Here is a 24,241-nt window from a genome sequence, read left to right on the forward strand (position 1 = left end):
GTTAGGTCCATTACACGGATATAAACACACAACCTTTACAGGACCTCTTGTTATAAGTGTGCATCAGGTTCATTAACCTGCTGCAATAATACTTTAGAAAGGTTTCCAGTATTAACCAGAACCCACCTGGCTAGAATTTACTTATACAGAACAGGCCGACCACTGAGTCTTTAGCATCTAAGTGTGTTTTTAATTTTATTTCCAGTGTTTTATATTAAGTTTGACTCAATAAAAGTTATGTTTTAACGTGGAACACGCAAACTCACTAGACCATCAGTAAATCTATTTTGCCTAAAGGAACTAGGTCTTTCATACTATCCAGAACTATACCCTATATTAACCCCTTAGAGTGCTATACATGTAGTCTGTCGAGTTAGAGCCTACCTCTACCTAGTTTCATAATTTCTATATTCTGTCAACCTTTTTTAGTTTATTTTTATTATTTTTTGCACATTAATTTTTTTTTACATTTTGTCATCTATATTTCTTTCACTTTGGATTAAGTTCATTGGATTGATACACATTGTTTTATATATCTCACACTAAATTTGTACAACACTATTTGCACACAGATACCTCTCATTTGTACAACTATATTTGCACACAGATACCTCTCAACTGTAGGATTGTTTATAGGCTACTTAAAACCAATTGTCAAAATCACTTTGACAATTAGGATCGATATATATGTTAAATACATAGTTGCATACATACTTGAACAACACCTCATCATCTTAGAATCATTACAAATTGCAAGAAGTTTCCAACATTAGCAAGAGGCTACCACGACCCCAATTCTAAGAGCATTTGGGGCACCAGCACATTTCGGCTCATTACACTAGTCATTTGAAAGAGGACATTGTTTGTGATTTTAATATTCAACTATTTGCATGTTAAATTGCTTTTATTGTTTTATTGAATTTTTAAGTTGTTTGTTACATGGATCCATGCATGTTTGGAAATAAAGTGTAATTTCTATTTTAACATAATTTAAATTGTACTATAGTTCTTATTGTTCAGACCCAGTCTTTTTTTGGCGCTTTGGTACTCACTATATCTAATTCAGTTCACTTGTTGACTACTAGGAGTCAATTTCCAAAGCCAAGGTCTTTTCTAGGCAGGTGCTTAGTGTACCTCCCATTTAAATGGTATGTTTATTAGGTTTGGTGATATATTTAAAAGAGATCCATTAGTTTACATCATCCCTACAAAATAAGCCAATTGTGGTCTAGATTACCAGTAGCATGCTATTAAGTGCTCCCTCTTAAGAGTAAACTATGCCTATTTTACATTCCTATGCTCTTCACATAGAATTTTTTTTTAATTTATATTATAATATATAGTGTATATACAGTAAATATATATATATATATATATATAAATAATGCAAGACGCAGCGTTTCACTAACGCATCCTCAGAGGATGCGTTAGTGAAACGCTGCGTCAGGGGTCCTCTCTATTTTTAACTGCCTCTCTTGTTGTTAAAACTAATAGAAATACTTTAGCTTAAAAAAAACTTAATCTAGCTAATTTGTACTTAGTAATCTGTGGCTTATCACAGGCTTCAGCAGCAGTAACATTTATTTATCCCGGTGTATATATAGTTAACCGGTGCACTTGCACAGCATAATTTTGAATACGGTGGGTTAATTGATACTAGGGGATAAAGATTAGAGACAATATTGTCACAGTAATACCAGATACTATTACAGAGTGGTATAGTACAATATAGTACTATTACCCTTACATACTGTATCAATAATATCATCAAATTTTGATATATTGTGACAATTAACAAAAAGCTGTAATTTAACAACGCTGTAGCACTGTTTAAGTAGTAACAGCGTGACAGAAAATATAAGTTCACCTTGGACTAAAAACGCAATAAACAAGATCTAATTTAAGTATATACTGAAAATACAGCTCTATAGAATTATTCTGACACCACTTGGTGTAGCACTTCTGAGTGCAGATTACTTTACAATCGCACCATCACAAGACTGTGATTACTCCTCTATGTAGATGTATATGCACAACCACACAGAATTTAATTAATATCTGTCAGAGCTGATAAACATCATCACAATACTTAGGTATAAGCCCTGCATTGAAGCAATTGACATAAATGCAACCTTTTAAAAATTTAGAGCAACCAACATATATCTAATTGCAAGTGTACATATTAGTATTCACTTATTGTGTATTAGTGACGAAGTTGGATATTGCTGTTCAAAATGCCCTAATATGAACATATATCTATAAAGATCATAGAGTTTAAGCATAACGGGTATACCTTATATTTAATATCCCCTAGGGGTAATCTGAAGGATTGGCCACCTACAAGGCCATATAATCCTTTCTCAGATTAACATACTAATATACCTTTAATAAAATCTTGGTCTTATAGAAGGATTACTCAGTACTCTACATATCTTTGTACTGCACATGCTAAGTATTGCACAATCAACAGAGAGTGTGTTTTTAACTCTTTCAAGGGTAGCATACACACATATTTGATGCTGTCTTTTTTAAAACTTAACAAATAAAGGTTATATTTTAATCTTGTCATATACTTACCTTAATTGCAAGTTCCAGTAATCAACCGAATTAATTTTCACAATCTATTCACAGTGTAAAAAAGCATTTCTTTAGGACCAACTAGCACAACTGACAGCTTGTTGAAGCGATTAAAGTGGTAAAAGGCGCAGACGAAAGGATTTAAACAGCCTAAACAGCAGGATATATATATATATATATATATATATATATATATAACTATAGGGTCTCTTAGGCGAGGTATATACCTCAGTAGGTTGTAACCTGTAAAGTTGATCGTGTCTATACACTCACAGTAAATGACTTGGGATTCTCACAGAGACATTAACTGTTTGCTTGCTGAATCACTGCATGAACTGCTTGACTAACTGTGAACAATACAGGGAGTGCAGAATTATTAGGCAAGTTGTATTTTTGAGGATTAATTTTATTATTGAACAACAACCATGTTCTCAATTAACCCAAAAAACTCATTAATATCAAAGCTGAATAGTTTTGGAAGTAGTTTTTAGTTTGTTTTTAGTTATAACTATTTTAGGGGGATATCTGTGTGTGCAGGTGACTATTACTGTGCATAATTATTAGACAACTTAACAAAAAACAAATATATACCCATTTCAATTATTTATTTTTACCAGTGAAACCAATATAACATCTCAACATTCACAAATATACATTTCTGACATTCAAAAACAAAACAAAAACAAATCAGTGACCAATATAGCCACCTTTCTTTGCAAGGACACTCAAAAGCCTGCCATCCATGGATTCTGTCAGTGTTTTGATCTGTTCACCATCAACATTGCGTGCAGCAGCAACCACAGCCTCCCAGACACTGTTCAGAGAGGTGTACTGTTTTCCCTCCTTGTAAATCTCACATTTGATGATGGACCACAGGTTCTCAATGGGGTTCAGATCAGGTGAACAAGGAGGCCATGTCATTAGATTTTCTTCTTTTATACCCTTTCTTGCCAGCCACGCTGTGGAGTACTTGGACGCGTGTGATGGAGCATTGTCCTGCATGAAAATCATGTTTTTCTTGAAGGATGCAGACTTCTTCCTGTACCACTGCTTGAAGAAGGTGTCTTCCAGAAACTGGCAGTAGGACTGGGAGTTGAGCTTGACTCCATCCTCAACCCGAAAAGGCCCCACAAGCTCATCTTTGATGATACCAGCCCAAACCAGTACTCCACCTCCACCTTGCTGGCGTCTGAGTCGGACTGGAGCTCTCTGCCCTTTACCAATCCAGCCACGGGCCCATCCATCTGGCCCATCAAGACTCACTCTCATTTCATCAGTCCATAAAACCTTAGAAAAATCAGTCTTGAGATATTTCTTGGCCCAGTCTTGACGTTTCAGCTTGTGTGTCTTGTTCAGTGGTGGTCGTCTTTCAGCCTTTCTTACCTTGGCCATGTCTCTGAGTATTGCACACCTTGTGCTTTTGGGCACTCCAGTGATGTTGCAGCTCTGAAATATGGCCAAACTGGTGGCAAGTGGCATCTTGGCAGCTGCACGCTTGACTTTTCTCAGTTCATGGGCAGTTATTTTGCGCCTTGGTTTTTCCACACGCTTCTTGCGACCCTGTTGACTATTTTGAATGAAACACTTGATTGTTCGATGATCACGCTTCAGAAGCTTTGCAATTTTAAGAGTGCTGCATCCCTCTGCAAGATATCTCACTATTTTTTACATTTCTGAGCCTGTCAAGTCCTTCTTTTGACCCATTTTGCCAAAGGAAAGGAAGTTTCCTAATAATTATGCACACCTGATATAGGGTGTTGATGTCATTAGACCACACCCCTTCTCATTACAGAGATGCACATAACCTAATATGCTTAATTGGTAGTAGGCTTTCGAGCCTATACAGCTTGGAGTAAGACAACATGCATAAAGAGGATGATGTGGTCAAAATACTCATTTGCCTAATAATTCTGCACTCCCTGTACTTTGGCTTGCTTTACCACCATCGCCACTGCTAACCATTATTGCTTCTGTCAACTAACATTGTGGTTGCTTATTAATATAGCGCCACACCAGTGGACTTTTAACTTGCTTATACACACTATCTAATCAACTGTATTTGGGCAGACTTTTGGTACTTTGGGAATACAAATAAAGAAGTTTAATGGGGGACAGCATTTCCACACAATGGATTTTTATTGCCCTCTAGGCCATCAGAGGTTACAAGAATAGTGATATATCCATCTTCTTTCCCCAACTTGATAAGGATCTATAAGAGCTCTTATACTGAAATATGATTAGTACATCATCCCAATGGCCATTGGTAGATAGGCATCATACTAGAATTTTATGACATTTGCCAACCTTTTTTATCATTATATTCACTGTATTAGATTTAATGTTGAATAAAATATTATACCTTTGCATATGAATTTAGAGGCATTGTATTAGTTATGGGAAGGGAATCTGTTTCCAGTCAGAAAGGGACCTCAACAACCAGTGTTAATTTGCTTTATTTTCTAATTTGATTATTTATAGATTGTGCTGGCATAGGGCATACTGGGATTTCTTGGTTTTCTATCTTCTTTTTTTTTCTTGCATTATTAATTACTATATTTTATGCCCCCTTGCACCCCTAGATTTATGACCATAAAGATATCTAGGGTTATTTAAAAATCGGATAAATATTATTGGATTGAGCTGACACTTCAAACCATTTATATATATATATATATATATATATATATATATATATATATATATATAAACAGGAAACAGAATAGCACTCCATAGGTCTTATCAAGAAGTGGTCACTTTATTAGTGACCGTTTTCGGTTCACAGATGACCCGTCCTTAGACTTACAAAGACACTTAAAGATACCCACCAGCCATGTTATATCTTGTGCAGTGAACAAACGTAATCACACTCTCCTCAGTGGACATGCCCCCAATCCTTGGGGACATAATTGTACGAGGCAACGTGTAAAAGACAACATACAAAAAACTTAATATCCTAAAATCAGCAATTAACAAATGTGAGGTTTCAATACAAGGACACTACTAGTCCTAATCCAATATGTAGTTGTTGTGCATTACATGACAGATCCAAGCAGTCAGTGCATCCATAGCCTGGACATTACGTCGTAACCATAACAACCAATGAGAGAAGACCCGCTACCAGAAATAGTAGAATCAGGTCAACTGAATGGGCGGTCTGTCAGGGTTGCTAAGCAACAATAAACAATAAAAGTAACAGGCACAAAAAAGAAGAATGTGGCACAATCTAATATTTTTGGAGACACAGTAAGAAACAAATTACACCAGGGTCGCCAAGTCTCAGTATAGATACACTACAAATGCTATCTGGGGTTGCATTATGATACCCGACAGATCTGAACGATCAGTAAGTCCAAAATTGGACACATCCTGGTAGTCACAGCAACCACTGTAAATAGGCCCGCTACCAACAGTAGTAGAAATGGGTCCAACTGAATGGGCGGTCTGTTGGGGATGCCAAGCAATAATAAACACTAGTAGACATATAAGGGCATATATGGAACAAAATAATAATGGAACAAAATAATAATAATAACAGGGAGAGTAACACCACGTAAAATAGTTATTGGAAAGGTGATCCCATATTTAGATAGAAACTGGAACACTACAAACCGAACAGAGAGGCATAATAGGTCCCCATGGATTAGACAATAGAGTTAGGACCAGATAGATCACACCTAGTGGAAAATAGATCACACCTAGTGGAAAATGAAATAGTAGTACACTAGAAATGGAACAAATGGAAAAAAAGGAAAAAAAGAGAAAGGACAAAATAGAGGTACTGGATAGTGGATCTCAAAATAGGACACAGCAAGAGCTAAGACTAGATCAATTACAAAACACTTGCCAATCCAAATAAGTATTTAAGCCGATAGTGTCCAACTGGAATGTCCATTTCGCCTCTCTTTGTAAGAGTACTTTGTTCCTATCACCTCCTCTCAGCATTGGTGGTACATGGTCAATAATAGTGTACTTAAGATCTGTGACACTATGTTTCTTTTCTTGGAAATGTCTGTCCACAGGCTGTTCTAAAGTGCCTTTTTCCAAAGCAGTCCTGATCGCGGAACGATGGTTCACCATCCAAGTTCAAAGATCGTCTGAGGTCTTAACCACATAATATAACCCGCGATTACAGTGTAGTAGATACACGATGTGTGTGGTAGTGCAGGTAAGATGAAACTTATGTTTATAAGATTTACGTCTATGAGGATGGGTAAACAATGAACCGGTAATAAGGCCTCCACATGTGACGCATCCCAGGCATCTAAGTACGCCTGGTTTCTTAATGTCTAGCCATGTTGACTGTTTGTAACAGTGTATCGGATCAGTTTTGATTAAGAGATCACGTAGAGATCTGTATCTCTTATATACTATCCTAGGTGGTCTCATCTGTACAAGTGGTAGTGTTCTATCCGTATTTACAATATCCCAGTGCTTATTTATTGTATCCATCAGCGAACCATTGTCGCTAGTGTATGCAATAACAAATGTCATCCTATAAGGCTCCGGATTTCTTTCTTCATCTAATTCTGTTAGTACTCCTTCACACTGATTTGACAAAAGTTACTTGGGATAACTGCATGTTTCAAAGCGGTGTATCATTTCTCCTAGTTGTTCATCCCTTTTGGTAACTTCAGAGTTGTTTCTTATGACCCTTAGAAGTTGCGATTTGGGTAATGCTTTTATTAAAGCCGGAGGGTGGTAACTCGTGAAGTGTAAGAGTGCATTCCTGTCCGTATCCTTCCGAAATAATGTGGAGTGTATCCTCCCATCCTTTTTGTACAATCTGACATCAAGAAAGTCAATATGGGTCTTACTGAATTGCATCTTAATTTTTAGAGCTCTATTGGCTGAATTCAATTGTAGGAACCATTCCTCCAATTTTTCTGCTGTACCAGACCAGATCATAAAAAGGTTGTCTATATACCTCTTAAAAAAGAGTATTTCCTTTGATTGGAATAGTGTGGTTTCAAATTCCTCAAAACATGCCATATAGAGGTTGGCGTAGGATGGGGCCACATTGGACCCCATCGCCGTCCACATCATTTTTAGGTAAAAGGAATGTTCGAACCTAAAGTAATTAGTTGTAAGGCAAGTTTCCAGGAGGTGGAGTAGGACGTCAGGAGGGGGTCCCACATATGGGAATCTAGATAATTGACACGCTATGGCTCGAAGTCCATCAGTATGGGGATCACCATATATTACCCAAATCACAACTTCTAAGGGTCATAAGAAACAACTCTGAAGTTACCAAAAGGGATGAAAAAGGGATGAAAAACTAGGAGAGATGATACACCGCAGTTATCCCAAGCAATTTTTGTCAAATCAGTGTGAAGGAGTACTAACAGAATTAGATGAAGAAAGAAATCCGGAGCCTTATAGGATGACATTTGTTACGGCATACACTAGCGACAAGGGCTCGGTGATGGACACAATAAATAACCACTGGGATATTGTAAATATGGATAGAACACTACCACTTCTACAGATGAGACCACCTAGGATAGGATATAAGAGATCCAGATCTCTACGTGATCTCTTAATCAAAACTGATCCGATACACTGTTACAAACAGTCAGCATGGCTAGACATTAAGAAACCAGGCATATTTAGATGCCTGGGATGCGTCACATGTGGAGGCCTTATTACCAGTTCATCATTTACCCATCCTCATAGACGTAAATCTTATAAACATAAGTTTCATCTTAACTGCACTACCACACACATTGTGTATTTACTACACTGTAATTGCGGGTTATATTATGTGGGTAAGACCTCAGACGATCTTCAAACTCGGATGGCGAACCATCGTTCCGCAATCAGGACAGCACTGAAAAAAGGCACTTCAGAACAGCCTGTGGCCAGACATTTCCAAGAACAGCAACATAGTGTCAAGGATCTTAAGTACACTATTACTGACCACGTACCACCGATGCTGAGAGGAGGTGATAGGAACAAAGTACTCTTACAAAGAGAGGGGAAATGGATATTACAGTTGGACACTATCATACCTAAGGGCTTAAATACTCATTTGGATTGGCAAATGTTTTTGTAATTGATCTAGTCTTAGCTCTTGCTGTGTCCTATTTTGAGATCCACGATCCAGGACCTCTATTTTGTCCTTTCTCTTTTTTTCCTTTTTTCCATTTGTTCCATTTCTAGTGTACTACTATTTCATTTTCCACTAGGTGTGATCTATTTTCCACTAGGTGTGATCTATCTGGTCCTAACTCTATTGTCTAATCCATGGGGACCTATTATGCCTCTCTGTTCGGTTTGTGGTGTTCCAGTTTCTATCTAAATAGGGGATCATCTTTCCAATTACTATTTTACGTGGTGTTACTCTCCCTGTTATTATTATTATTTTGTTCCATCATTATTTTGTTCCATATATGCCCTTATATGTCTATTAGTGTTTATTATTGCTTAGCATCCCCGACAGACCGCCCATTCAGTTGGACCCGTTTCTACTACTGTTGGTAGCGGGTCTATTTACGGTGGTTGCTATGACTACCAGGATGTGTCCAATTTTGGACTTACTGATCGTTCAGATCTGTCGGGTATCATAATGCAACCCCAGATAGCATTAGTAGTGTATCTATACTGAGACTTGGCGTCCCTGATGTAATTTGTTTCTTACTGTGTCTCCAAAAATATTACATTGTGCCACATTCTTCTTTTTTTTGCCTGTTACTGTTATTGTTTATTGTTGCTTAGCAACCCTGACAGACCGCCCATTCAGTTGGACCCGGTTCTACTATTTCCGGTAGATATTTTCCGGTCTTCTCTTGTTGGTTGTTATGGTTACCACGTAACGTCCAGGCTATGGATGCACTGACTGCTCGGATCTGTCAGGTAATGAACAGCAACTACATATTGGATTAGGACTAGTAGTGTCCTTGTATTGAAACCTCACATTTGTTAACCCTTTCATGACATAGGCAATTGTTCAAGTTCTGAACGTAAACGAAACCTTGAATTTCAGCTATATGTCTTTTCAACCATAATTTACCCCTTTCACATTAAGTGCACCCACACTAATTATATATTGTTTTTTAGAGGACAGATAGGGCTTTCTTTTAGCATAAAAGATTTATTTCTCAACTATAATTTTATATAAAAAAATCAAAGTAAGTGTGAGAAATTAAGGAATTTGAAGCTTTCAAAATGATTTTATTGTGAATATCATCATCCTGATATATGTTACTGCAATAAAACACCCATACTTATGTTAAGCGATGTCCCATGAGTATAACGATACCCCCCATGTACAGGTTTTCTGAGTTTTCTGGAATTTACAAGGCCCAACATACGGCCTACTATTTACATAGAAATCTGGCACATTCATTTTCTGGGCTTAAGTTGCCTTTCATACATTATAGCAGCCCAGGAATGAAAATAACCCCATCATGGCATACCATTTACAAAAGTAGATACCCTAGGGTATTCCAAAAGGGCCATTTCACATCTTTTTGTGAAGCCCCTTAGTCACAACACCTGGCCAAATGTAATGGTCATTTTTTTTGCATGCGTTTTTTTGCACAAACACTGCACTTTGGCTGTCTCTGTCATCAACCTTTTATGTTTTTATGCTATAAAACACACATATTAGTGTTTGTCAAGGTCCTACAAGTAAAACAGTACCCCCCATGTACAGGTTTTATGGGGTTTACAGAAGTTACAGGGCCAAATATGGGGTCTGCCCATTTCAGTTTTTATGCATGGAAATTTGGCACCTTAATTTTCTGTGCCTATGTCCTCTTTGAGACATTATAGCAGCCCAGGAATGAAAATTACCCCATCATGGCATACCATTTTCAAAAGAAGACACCCTAGGGTATTCCAAAAGGCCCATGTCACATCTTTTTGTGAAGCCCCTTAGTCACAACACCTGGCCAAATATAATGGTCTTTTTTTTTTGCATGCGTTTTTTGCACAAACACTGCACTTTGGCTGTCTCTGTCATCAACCTTTTATGCTTTACTGCTATAAAACACACATATTAGTGTTTTTCAAGGTCCTACGAGTTAAACAGTAACCCCCATGTACAGGTTTTATGGGGTTTACAGAAGTTACAGGGCCAAATATGGGGTCTGCCCATTTCAGTTTTTATGCATGGAAATTTGGCACCTTAATTTTCTGTGCCTATGTCCTCTTTGAGACATTATAGCAGCCCAGGAATGAAAATTACCCCATCATGGCATACCATTTTAAAAAAAGACACCCTAGGGTATTCCAAAAGGCCCATGTAACATCTTTTTGTGAAGCCCCTTAGTCACAACACCTGGCCAAATGTAATGGTCATTTTTGTTGGATGCATTTTTTGCACAAACACTGCACTTTGGCTGTCTCTGTCATCAACCTTTTATGTTTTTCTGCTATAAAACATACATATTAGTGTTTGTCAAGGTCCTACGAGTAAAACAGTACCCCCCATGTACAGGTTTTATGGGGTTTACAGAAGTTACAGGGCCAAATATGGGGTCTGCCCATTTCAGTTTTTATGCATGGAAATTTGGCACCTTAATTTTCTGTGCCTATGTCCTCTTTGAGACATTATAGCAGCCCAGGAATGAAAATTACCCCATCATGGCATACCATTTTCAAAAGAAGACACCCTAGGGTATTCCAAAAGGCCCATGTCACTTCTTTTTGTGAAGCCCCTTAGTCACAACACCTGGCCAAATGTAGTGCTCATTTTTTTTAATGCGTTTTTTGCGCAAACACTGCCCTTTGGCTGTTTCTTTCATCAACCTTTTATGTTTTGCTGCTATAAAACACACATATGTGTGTTTGTCAATGTCCTAAGAGTAAAACAGTACTCCCCATGTACAGGTTTTATGGGGGTTACATGGAAAATTGGCACATTCATTTTATGGGCCTTTGTCCTCTTTGAGACATTATAGCAGCCCAGGAATGAAAATTACCCCATCGTGGCATACCATTTATAAAAGTAGACAACCCAGGGTATTGAAAAAGGACTATGTTTAGTCTTTGTTTGTAGTCACTTAGTCACAACATCTGGCCAAAGGTAATGTTCATATTTCAGTTTTAGTTTATCACAAAAACACTGCCTTTTTGCTGTTTATATCATCCTTGTATATTTTACTGCTATAATACACCCATCTTTGTGTTCAGCGATGTCCCATGAGTACAAAAATACCCCCTATATACAGGTTGTATGTGGTTTCAGGAAGTTACAGCGCCCAATATAAGGTCTGCCAATTTGCATGGAAATTGGGCACATTGATTTTATGGACCTTTGTTGCCTTTGAGACAGTATGGCAGCGCAGGAATGAAAATTACCCCACCATGGCATACCATTTGCAAAAGTAGACAACCCAGGGTATTGAAAAAGGACTATGTTTAGTCTTTTTTTGTAGCCACTTAGTCACAAAACCTGGTCAAATTTAGTGGTCATATTTTTTAATTTGCTTTTTTCACACAGACTTTGCCTTTTTTCTATTTAGATCAACATCATTATATTTTTTACTGCTATAATACACCCATATCTGTGTTCAGTGATCTCCCATGAGCGCAACAATACCCCCTATGCACAGGTTTTATGTGGTTTTAGGAAGTTACAGGGCCCAATATAGGGTCTGCATAGAAATTTGGCACATTGATTTTCTGGACCTATGTTGCCTTTGAGACAGTATGGCAGCCCAGGAATGAAAATTACCCCCCTCATGACATACCATTTGAAATAGTGGATAACTCAGGATATTCTAAAAGGAGTATTTTAGTTGTTTTGTATAACTTATAATGGCCTTAGAGTGGATGGGCTTAACATATAAAGGGACAGGACAAGGTCAGGGGATTTATGAAGTTAGGAATACAGAATAATAAAATAAAATAAAATAAATTAGGAACACATACAGATTGCTTTCAAATTTAAAGTTTAACTCTGTGTGATATATTCGAAAGCAATCAGTGATACAGAGGCCAGGTTGAGAGGGGCATTCAGGGCAATGGTAACTGGGGTGTTAATTTGCAGGCAGTGGGGGGGATCCTAGTGGGAAAATGCCTGCCACAGAGTCGCTCGACATTTTCAGATTGAACAGTGGGAGGATTAGGGGTCTGGTTAAACAAAATATCAGATCTTACATTTAACACAAATTCCAAAAAAGTATAAGTTTTCCCTGTGCCTGTTTTTTTGTACAGCACATATGCATTATATACTGCGATCTGCATAATATAAAAGGCTACTTTTTTGTACCAAGTTCTAGTTTTTCTTTGAATTAGATATGGCTGCAGGCACCGGTCAGCTAAATCTACCCCCCCCCCATGTTTTTGTTGTACTCCACAATGCACTTTGGCTTTAGGATCTGTGCAGATCTTCCCTTCACAGACACTGGCACTGTAGCTTCATCGTGCATTGTGGAGAGCATGTACACATCTTTTTTATCAGTGTACCAAAGGGCCAGTAGCTCATTGTGGCGTAAAGCTGACGTTGTGCCCCTACTTTTTTTCCATATGTCAGCTTCTGGGGGAAACCTTTGCGATTTTTTCTTGTTGTGCCACAGGCCACGGTTTCAAAATAAGATAAAAATTTTAATAGCTCTGTGCTGGTGTAAAAATTATCGAGCCACAAATGGTACCCTTTATTTAGCAGGGGTAGTAGGAGATCCCACACAATTTTCCCACTTTTGCCAACGGAATCTGGGCAGCCAGGTGGATCCAAGTGGCTATCCTTTCCCTGGTAGATGCGAAATGCCCAGGTATACCCAGTACTGCATTCACAGAGCTTATAAAATTTTACCCCATAGCGGGACCTCTTGGATGGTATTTATTGCTTGAAAAGCAATCTCCCCTTAAATTTCATGAGGGACTCATCAAAGCAAATGTCCTGCTCAGGTATGTAAACTTCTTTAAATTTTTGGGACAGGTGGCTTATCAGGGGCCTTAGTTTATATAACCTGTCATGCAGGTGGGTCATTTTTGGGGGGGCACTTGGTATTATCATTAAAATGGAGAAACCGCAGCAATTGTTCATATCTGTCCCTCTTCATAACCCCTGGAAAAAGAGGGGTAGCCAGGATGGGGTTCTGGCTCCAGTATGAACGAATGCTGGGTTTCTTCACAATCCCCATTATTAATGTCAGGGCCCAAAACTTTTTAATCTCTGGTATGTCAGTGGGGTGCCAGCTATTTTTTCTGACATACAATTGGAGATTTTTGGACAGATACTGGCTGGCATATAAATTTGTTTGAGCAACTATATGCTCAAACATGGTATCTGTCAGAATCAGGGACATATATTTTATTGGCTCACATACTGGAACATCACTTGTGATGCCAGGAGTCTCAGTAAATTCTGGCATTTCTGGGGCAGTGAAATTTGGGGGTATCCAATTTTGGTCATTTGTGCGACGCCTCCTTTTAGGTGGCGGGCAGGGAGCATCAGCATCAGATGTATCACTCAGGGGCTCTATATCTGATGCCGTAAGGGTTGCGCTGTCAGACAGAGCAGAGAGGGTGTCACTCCCTGAATCTGCGGCAAGAATGGCATAAGCCTCTTCTGCTGAATAGCGTGCCATAAGGGATTTTTTTCAGTACAAATTACCACTTCACCACCACCAATTCCCACTTCACCTTCCCCAAAATCCCACTAAACCACCCCAATTACCACCTCCCAATTACCACCCACCTATTCCCACCCACCCTATTCCCTCAGATTTTTTTTTAAAAAAAATTATGAATTTTTCTTTATATATATATATATATATTTTATTTTTTTTATAAACTAAAAAAAAAAAAGGAACTGGGAAGGGTAGTGATTGGGAACAGCAGGGAAGGGGTTAATAATAACTAAAGATCCCCACAAATAAACTTTTGGGCACTGATCAAAGCCCTGACAGGGCTGTAATATTAGGCTGATCACAGTAGCAGCTCAGTGATCAGCAGCAAAAACAATATATATATATATTTGTAACCCCCACAAATAAACCCCCAACGCTTTTGATCAACACTGATCAAAGCCCTAACTGGATGACCAAGTTATATTAGGCTGATCACAGTAGCAGCTCTGTGATCAGCAGCAAAAAAAATATATATATATATATTGTATTTATTTTTTTTATAGATTTTTTCCCCTCTCTAGCACTACAAACACTAAACTGTCTTCCTCTCTCTCTCAGATCGCACTGAGAGCAGAGAGGAAGCGGATACACTTGTAACAGCCAATGATTCCACTCATTGGCTGCTACAGTGTTACAGGGGACAATCGATACACCCCCTCCATGCTGATTGGATCCTGGGGGAGTGCCAGAGGTGCTAGGCACATCCCCCAACCGGATCCACAACAAACAAAATATCGGAGGGGGCACAGGAGCTGAAAACCGTTATGCCGTTCTATTCCGTCATAACGGCTCTAATGCCCAGTGTAATTATGACGGAATGGAACGGCATAACGGCGTTAAAAGGTTAATTGCTGATTTTAGGATATTAAGTTTTTTGTATGTTGTCTTTTACACATTGCCTCGGACGATTACGTCCCCAAGGATTGGGGGCGTGTCCACTGAGGAGAGCATGATTACGTTTGTTCACTGCACAAGATATAACACGGCTGGTGGGTATGTTTAAGTGTCTTTGTAAGTCTGAGGACGGGTCATCTGTGACCCGAAAACGTTCACTAATAAAGTTACCACTTCTTGATAAGACCTTTGGAGTGCTATTCTGTTTCCTTTTTATGTTATTCTTTGAACAGCACCCAAGGCGGCTGGTACATATTATCATATTATCTGGAGTGCACATTGTCTGGACTGTATATATGTGTATATATATATATATATATATATATATATATATATATATGTGTGTGTGTGTGTGATAATGTTAATGTAAAATGTGTATATATATATATATATATATATATATATATATATACATACCTATATATCTATATGAATAAATATATAAGTTTAGGTTTATACAGATATATATATATATATATATATATATATATATGTGTGTGTGTGTGTATTTACAATAAAAATAACATTGTCCTGCATACGAACATTGGAATATTAAATATTTACAGTAAATACACAGTGAAACACATTATTAAATATTATTATGGAATAATTATTTAGACGTGTATATATATATATATATATATATATATATATATACAGTATATATATATATATATATATATATATATATAATAACCCAATACTATAAACATTTTAACCCTTATATGAGTGTAACTGTATGCAAGGTTTTCAGTCTCGCTAACTCGATATACTGTATGTGTTACATTTTATTGTGCTCAAGCAAACACGTTTACTTTTAATTTGTAATACTCATGCAAATTAACGTGCCCTTGATATCCTTATATTTTGCAAGTGTTAGCATGCCACTTGTAATTTAGACCTGTATTGGGTTGTGGTTTTAGTTAGCAAAAACAGATATTTCATATTCAAAAACATACCTAAAGGAACAACTTTACAAAACATTTTAAACTCTGCAACTGATTTTCCAAGTAGTTGGAAACACATTTAAGGGATTGTAAAGTCCAAATTAAACTTTTATAATTCAGATAGGGCATGGGTTTTTAAACAGCATTCTTATTTACTTCTATCATTAAATTTGCTTTGTTCTCTTGTTATTCTTAGTTGAAAACTAAACCGAGGTAGGCTCATATGCTAATTTCTAAGCCCTTGAAGGCCACCTCTCATCTGAATGAATTTGACAGTTTTGTACAGCATGGGGGCGTTACTTCATGTGTTTCATATAGATAACACTGTGCTCATGCACGTGAAGTTATTTAAGAGTCAGCACTAATTGCCTGAAATGCAAATCTGTCAAAAGATCTGAGATAAGGAGGCAGTCAGCAGAAGCTTAGATACAAGTTAATTACAGAGGTAAAACGTATATTTCTATAACAGTGTTGTTATGTAAAACTGGGGAATGGTAAATAAAGGAATGATCTATATTTTTTATCAATAACATTTTTGGTGTTTACTATTCCTTTAAGCAAATTTATAGTACACTGTCCCTTTAAGATCGGTCATGCTGGATTCTTGCAATTTTCTATGGAAGCTACCAATGTCATTGAACACAAAGGGCAGAAGGCTGGAAAATATCAGGCCCGCTCACCTAGGGATCACAGTCTGGAGGATTTATTTAATGACCCAGAGTAGGTAATTCACCTGATAACAGTTGAAATGACATTACCTGCTTGCATGGAGATGCTACTCTGGAGAATTAAGATATTCCCGTTACTGCCAGAATGAGAGGTAACAGTGCTCCAAATACGTTCTGTTACATATCAGTAACTGCTATGCAGAGAGAAAAAAATGTCTGGGCAGCTCAGTCCATTTTGTTTCCTATTCTAACTGTTGGGCTGAAAATGAAAACATCTTCACAATAACTCTCTTTCATATGTTTACTTTCTTCTTATGTTTACCTCATCTGTCAGTATTTTCTCCTTTTGTAACACTATTGCCTACAAGTTATAAATGATGATGACAATTTGTAAGTAAAGCTTTGTGAACTTATAAACAAAATAAGGAACTCTAGGTTCACTAAATTTTCCTCCCACTGTAATGTTCTTCATCCTAATAGACTTTACTGGATAACTGACTTTGCACAGCACTGTCTCTTCATACTTAAAATTATAATAATTTTGTTGCAGTTTATTGTTGTATTTGTAATCCTTTATTCAGCCTATGTTTATGTCACTTACTCTCTATTTATAGACACTGAGCTTGGTGTTTCTGTATATCCAGCTCAGACCAGAGCCGGACTATGGGAATGTTACAATAAGTTCATCTACTTTGGACCTAGGGGTTTTGGAGCTTTGTTACTACCTGAACTGGGAAATTTAGTTATTTTATATGTGCACTGATAAAGCTTTATTGTGGTTGGAGTAGTCTACTTTGTTAGGCTGCATTATACTACTGTTTGCCTTTCTAAAGGGCATTTTAGTCCAATCTGTTCTGGCCAGTTTATTGGGAGGCCAATGTCTGCTAATGGATAATGTTTGTATCATCCGTGAACAAACAATAATTTAGCCTATCTCAAAATTATACTTTACATTTTCATAATAATTCTATGCTTTTATGAAGTTTCTTTTTAGCAACTAAAGCTTCCCTCATGCTTGCTTAATGTACTCAACAGTCCAGGTCCTTAATTTAATCCCACCTCCGCTATGGGGTAGGATATAACCAGAGCTCTAACAGTTTATTTATTTTTTGCCTCTAAAGGAATCTTTCTACAGCTTTATGTATAACTCTTTTACATTTGACATTGTTTATATGCCTTCTACATAAGCTTATCCCTTTCTACTATAGATAGCATTGACTATGTAGTAGATAAAAGTATGAACACTCCCATTGAGACTTCAATCTCTTCATAAGCAGTCTGATATGAGATTCAGTTCCCAGTGGGACCTTGAATATATACCAATGATTTGGTACAGCAAATAGAGGCTACTTATATCCCCTGTGCCACTGGACCTTTTACGAAGTATATTATTATTTGGTGGTTTAAACTACATACATTTATATGCAGTCCTTAAAGCTTCAAAAATATTGAGCTGTGGCCACCATGTGTTAAAAAGTTGTAAATCACTGATTTAAAGGGACAGTAAACACCTTGTAATTACACATCGTGTCACTGTAGAATAACATACCAGCCAAGTTTTAATGTTTTTTAAACAAATTAATATCCATTTTACTGCTTTTAGTTTTCAATAGCAAAACTCCTCTCAGCATTTGCCTTATTTGGAGGAGCCAGTCTGGGCTTTACGCACAAACAACAAGGCTAACCCTGGTTATAATGTTAGTATAGAGTGAATTGTTTTGCAGTTGTTAGATTATAAAACCCATTAGGGACAGATATGTAGCAGAGTTTGCCTTGAAACGTCAGCAGATTAATTTTAAGTTCTGAGAATTAGAAATTTTTCAATTTTCAGAGCTAAATTACATGAAAAGGAGCAACATAAATAATGAAAATACATTGCAAAGTTGTTTCATTATACATAACTAAACATTTTATATAACAATCTCAAGGTGTTTACTGTCCATTTGAACTATTTACCTTTTTTCCATCAATTCCAGCAACTCCTCTGTCTCCCTTTGGTGCTCGCTCACCCTAATAAGATATAAAAGGGAATTATGATATGTTGATGCTTTTACTACTTCTGTAAAAGGTTACTAGATCAATGTAGAAAAACAGGCAAAACCATACATAAGCTATTTCACTTTATTTTAAATGTATGAACATATCAGTGTACAAACCAGTTTAATGTATGAATGTCTGATATATACTAGTAAAGTAACATTTAAGAGGAAACTAACAACTACTTATAAGAACATGTATTTGTTCAATCTTTTTTAATAAACCAAAACATTTTTCTTTTGTCTGACCTTTGATCCTGGTTGACCATGCAGCCCTGGAAACCCAGGGATTCCACGTTCTCCCTGGATGGAAAAATAATACAAAATCATAATACAAGGTGTTCCCAATTGATAACAATGAAAATCCATTAAAATTCCGTAATCAAATGTAACTTTAGTTTAGAAATGTTCATAATGAAATTGAATATCCACATTTGTCATTTTGAATGTAACATTCAGTTTAACAAATACTATTCAGATGTTCAATAGTTCATGTGGTAGGGAGTTTAGTTAACAGATACATAATAGATGCAAAAATATAAATTTTAATGTTTCTATTTCGATTATTGCATAATTCCAATATTACCTTTAAAGAGAGCATAACAAATACTTTTACAAATAGATTCATTTTTTTTTTAATTGGAATATTGCATAATTAAAATTTCTTTAAATTTTTGAATGTTGCAAAACATTCGCCCCTCCCTACCCTCCGCTCATGCAGGATGATCTAAGAAGTCTCGTCAGTACAACGAGGTCCCTCAAAGAATTTTAGAAACATAAATTAGAGATGTTTATCTCACTCTGTATGTGAAGGAGAGACTATTGTATCACAAAAACAGTCTAAAAAAAAATCACAGTTCACAGTTCAGCAAGCAAAGCAGGGAAATGAATAGATTTAAATTAAACAATATGTTAATCCTGTAGCAATGCACAAAATAACCAGTCCAGTATTCAAGAAGATGATATAAAGGAGTACAGGGAACATGAGGTTAAACTTGTATCAGTACACAATAAACTTAGTCTAATATTCATGCAGGATTATGTATAGGAATTTAGAGGGTGATTATTTGCAGTGGGGGGAATATATACATATTTCATTTTTAAAGACCTACCAATAGTAATCCCAACCCATTCCCTCTGGAAGAGGGTCCTGGGTGGAGATTCACTTCATGGGGGATTATTAGGGCATGACTGCACATGACATATTGTACTGGGATGGGTTATGGTAGTGAAGAATTGTAAAGCCTATTGTTTGAGGTATTAGTGCAGTAGTAGTATTGGTCACTTAAGGGTTCATTCAAACTGAGTGGTGATTATTATAAAAAAACATATAACTTTTGTAACAATATCATATGCCACGTAATGAGTGAGTAATGCCATGTGTGATATCAGAGAAAACTAAATTTTATGATGTCATTGATAATACTTTGGGGACAGTTTAGCATGTATCGGACGGACATGATTCGCTGTAGCGGATCATATCCGCTCGACAATTATAAATACCGACAGCATACGCTGTCAGCATTTATCATTGCACAAGCCTTTCATGTGAAATGCTTGTGCAATACCGCCCCCTGCATATTCGTGGCCAATCGGCCACTAGCAGAGGTTGTCAATCATTCCGATCATATTCGATCGGGATTTTTGATGTCCGCCACCTCAAAGGATTACTTTCTGTTATAATTTTTAAGCTAAACAACTAACATATTAAAGTTAATAAACATTAATTAAAACCTACTGACCTATATTTTCTCCAAAACGAAGTTTCATAACGTTCTAAAAGTTATATCTTTTATTCGCCGATGATGTCACGTTATCCTGCCCACTATTTTCAGCACTGAGTGTTCAAAATACTTAAACCAATAACTTTGTGTTTAAAGCGCCATTTTGAAACCTAGGTATTGTAAGCGGATTGGTACAGAGCAAAGAATACCCACGGAGTGGGTTTGGAAAACAATTAAATTTGCAGACAAGATTTCTGATATACGGTAGAGATATGTTAATGAAATGCTATTGATAAAAAGCGTATTTGGGGTAGTTAGTTAGTAACAGGCATAGAAAATATTTACTTACAGTGGCCCTTTAACTTATGTTTAAGGGTAAACTAAAACTACGGGGGTATATTGCAGCATCCAATGCTTGTTAAATCTACCCCTATATGTGATATTATTACAAATAGCATTGATGGCATCATATCCTAATTCATATTTTGCTAATGTGGCATACACTTGAAGGATCAGTTAATGCATTAAAAAGTACAAATATAACACTAATTTAAAGTAGGACAATGTTTTTTTTCTTTTGTTTTTTTTTTTCCCCAAAGAGCTTTATTTGAAAGTAGGACAATGTTTTATGACAATGGGGAATACTGATCAATAACTACAGTGTTTGGTTGTAGGCAATACTAGTAAAATGTTTTTTTGAGGATAATGAAGTCATTAAGTTTTCTTTAATTAATTAATTAATTAATTAATGGAACGAGTATTGGTAAACATGCAAACATATAATTACTGGATGTACTGACTGTTTGTTAAAGGGACATAAAACCTAAAATATTTTCAGAAAGAGCATACAATTTTAAACAACATTCATATTTACTTTGATTATCTACCTTGGCCAGGATCTGGGAGCTAGCTGCTGATTTGTGGCTGCAAATATATGCCTTTTGTCATTGGTTTATCAATGTGATCAGCTAGCTCCCAGTAGTGCTTTCTTCCTCTTCAATAAAGGATACCAACGAACAAAGAAAAATTGATAATATAAGTAAATTGGAAAATTGTTTACAATTGTATGCACTATCTGAATCATTTTGGTTTCATGTCCCTTTGAACCATTTGGACCTATAAGATGATGAGAAAAGATGGATGATGAGAATTATTTCAATTTCAATTTTCAATTATTCAAAGGGAGCTACAAATTGTACCTCTATATCTTTATTACATTTTACCAACAGTGGGGCCTCATGTTCTTTATTAACATTTAATGGAACTGTTCAGACAAAATATAAAAGTACTTGAAACTAATTTGTGATATATGACAGTATCACTTCACATGTAACATTCAGAGACCAACTCCAGTTATATTTATTGCATGTTTATGTGAGACATGTATGTTTTTATTTACATCATGTTAAAGTGTGACAAAATGTAATTTTAATAAATAATGAAGATCATTCAATATAACCGACTAATAAAGCCAATAAGGAGGTTTAAATAGTAATACAATATTTCTTTATATACAATAATGTCCTTTATTTCTTGTATGTGATAAATTAATATCTTACCTTACCACCATTCTGACCAGAATTGCCCTTTAAACCTGGCAAGCCTCTTGGTCCCTGTGCACAGAAAAGTGAGTAATTACCAGGATTAAATCTTCACTCAAAATCAATCCACCCAAATAAAAATTTTGCTTCTTCAATTTCATTTTGTATTGCTAGATGAAGCTTCAGCACAGTTTTAGAAATGTTTCAACAGTGAAAGGGTTACGTCAATGGGAGTACGAACCCCCAAAAAATCTAGGAGGCATAGCAATTTTACTGCCAGTGTATTCTTATTTATTAAACTTTTAAATACATGAGAGGCCCCTACCCCCTCCATACATGCACACATACAAATTCTTACATTCACAGACATACATAGATACACATACATACACACACACACAAACATTCTCACACAGAAACACTCAGACACAAACACACACAAAACATTTTGACAACACAGGCACCCTCTCTCCCTCTCTCTCTCTCTCTCTCTCTCTCTCTCTCTCTCTCTCACACACACACACACACACAGAAACACTCTGGCACATACACACAAAACACTGGAATAACCCAGAATGCTCCTTTTGCCCTGGATGGATAAGACAGGATACAGAGCAGTGCTGGAGTTTGGTATAGTGTTTCACCTTCTATCCGAGTCCCTCCACTTATAAGTCCATACAAAAGCAGCCCCAAGTCTCATCACTGACTGCTGAGCTGACAGACGTGCTGTGTGCAGGCTGCATTGCAGTGCCATTGTCACTGTCCACAGAGATGGGCTCCCATGCCTAGAGTAGCTCCCTGTCTAAGCACAGCTGACTCCCAGACTTTTACCTTGCTCCTCCAGGAGCTGCATCTGCCTGGTCTCCTCCAAGCTGGCCATGCTGGAGATGTGGAGTGGCCAGTTTATTGATCAGGTTGTGTACACAGGAACTATGCCATCTCTCTCTACCCGGAAGTGGGAACAGAATGCACAGGGAGCTGAGACCTGGGAAGTGAACAGGGCAGTGATAGGACTGGAAACCACCTACACACAGTGTCTATGGTGCTGCCAATACCTGACACTATGCCTGCAGGCTGCTCTTAATACTGGGGGCTTTATCACAGACATTTAGTGCTCCTACTGAGCAGCCTTCTACTGACCAGCAGAAGCAACACTGTGAACAAAAAGTTCCCCAGCAGTGCTGGCTATTAAGCAACAATCAAGCCTTATTTAACTGGTGGGATTTATGCAATACTTGCACCCCCACATGATTTCATGGGGGGATGAGTCCCCCCAGTTCCTACACCCATGGTCAGTGTCATGAGTCAGTTGTAAAAAGCAGTAACTTACAGCTAAGGAATCATAAAGGACAGAATAATTGTATAATAAGCATATAAATAGCATTTACTAAAACATATATATATATATATATATATATATATATATATATATATATATATATATATATATAATAACACCAGGTATTAGGAACATCTCCCTTCTAGATACATAAGAACCTTTCCTTGATTTGGTTCCAGGGCATGCAAATACCATAAAAAAATGTAAATAAATAAAATCAAGCCAAAATGATTTTGTGCATTACATTAAAGAAATAGTGCGATGCCAGGATAAGGGTGTAATCTACATTATGTTCATGCCATAAACAATACATTGGTGAGACCACTAGGACTTTGAGGAAACATATATGTGAACATCTATCATGCATAGAAAGGGGTAACATAGACACCCAAGTTTACAACAATAATTTACATTAATTCACATATTGAGGCATCCAGAAGGTCAAACTCAATTGAAGAGGTGGGAATTTTGAGATAAAACTCCTCAAGAAAGAAGCAGAATCAATCTACAATATGCAGACCCTCTTCCCATCGGGTTTGAATTATGAATTAGATATCTTTCATTTTCTTACTCCCTAAGCTCATTTACCATTAATATACTGTATAAAAATATAAACAGATTTTACATTTAGAAAGTATGAATTACTTGCAAAATCTAGTTAAAATGTAATACAATGTTTTTTTAGATTAGTAAAATCTATTAGACTAGTGTAATCTAGAAAATAGTTATATGTAATAATATGATATATACTAAGGTAAAAATAAACAATTTTAGCATTTAATTCTAGTACTTCATATATGTATGTTTATAAACCACAGAGTGCCCTACAAAATGGATGATTTAAGAATGGGCAGATATTTGTAGTCTAAAAGCATGTATCCAAAAACCTGTTTTTAAGATGTAGCTCTGAAAATGGTAGAAAAAACAATTGATTCC

General features: G+C 36.7%; 1 protein-coding gene across 1 annotated transcript in view; it reads right to left on the reverse strand.

Moving 5' to 3' along the window:
• Positions 1-24,241, reverse strand: part of LOC128656477 (collagen alpha-1(XXI) chain-like) — a 788,552-nt gene that overhangs the window by 183,822 nt on the left and 580,489 nt on the right. The window contains exons 12-14 of the mRNA XM_053710398.1: positions 21,985-22,038; positions 18,951-19,004; positions 18,622-18,675 (exon numbers count right to left, since the gene is read on the reverse strand). Coding sequence (XP_053566373.1) covers positions 18,622-18,675; positions 18,951-19,004; positions 21,985-22,038 — 162 coding nt within the window. The remainder of the gene's footprint in view (positions 1-18,621; positions 18,676-18,950; positions 19,005-21,984; positions 22,039-24,241) is intronic.

This window comes from Bombina bombina, chromosome 4, assembly GCF_027579735.1.
Source record: "Bombina bombina isolate aBomBom1 chromosome 4, aBomBom1.pri, whole genome shotgun sequence".
NCBI classification, from domain to species: Eukaryota; Metazoa; Chordata; class Amphibia; order Anura; family Bombinatoridae; genus Bombina; species Bombina bombina.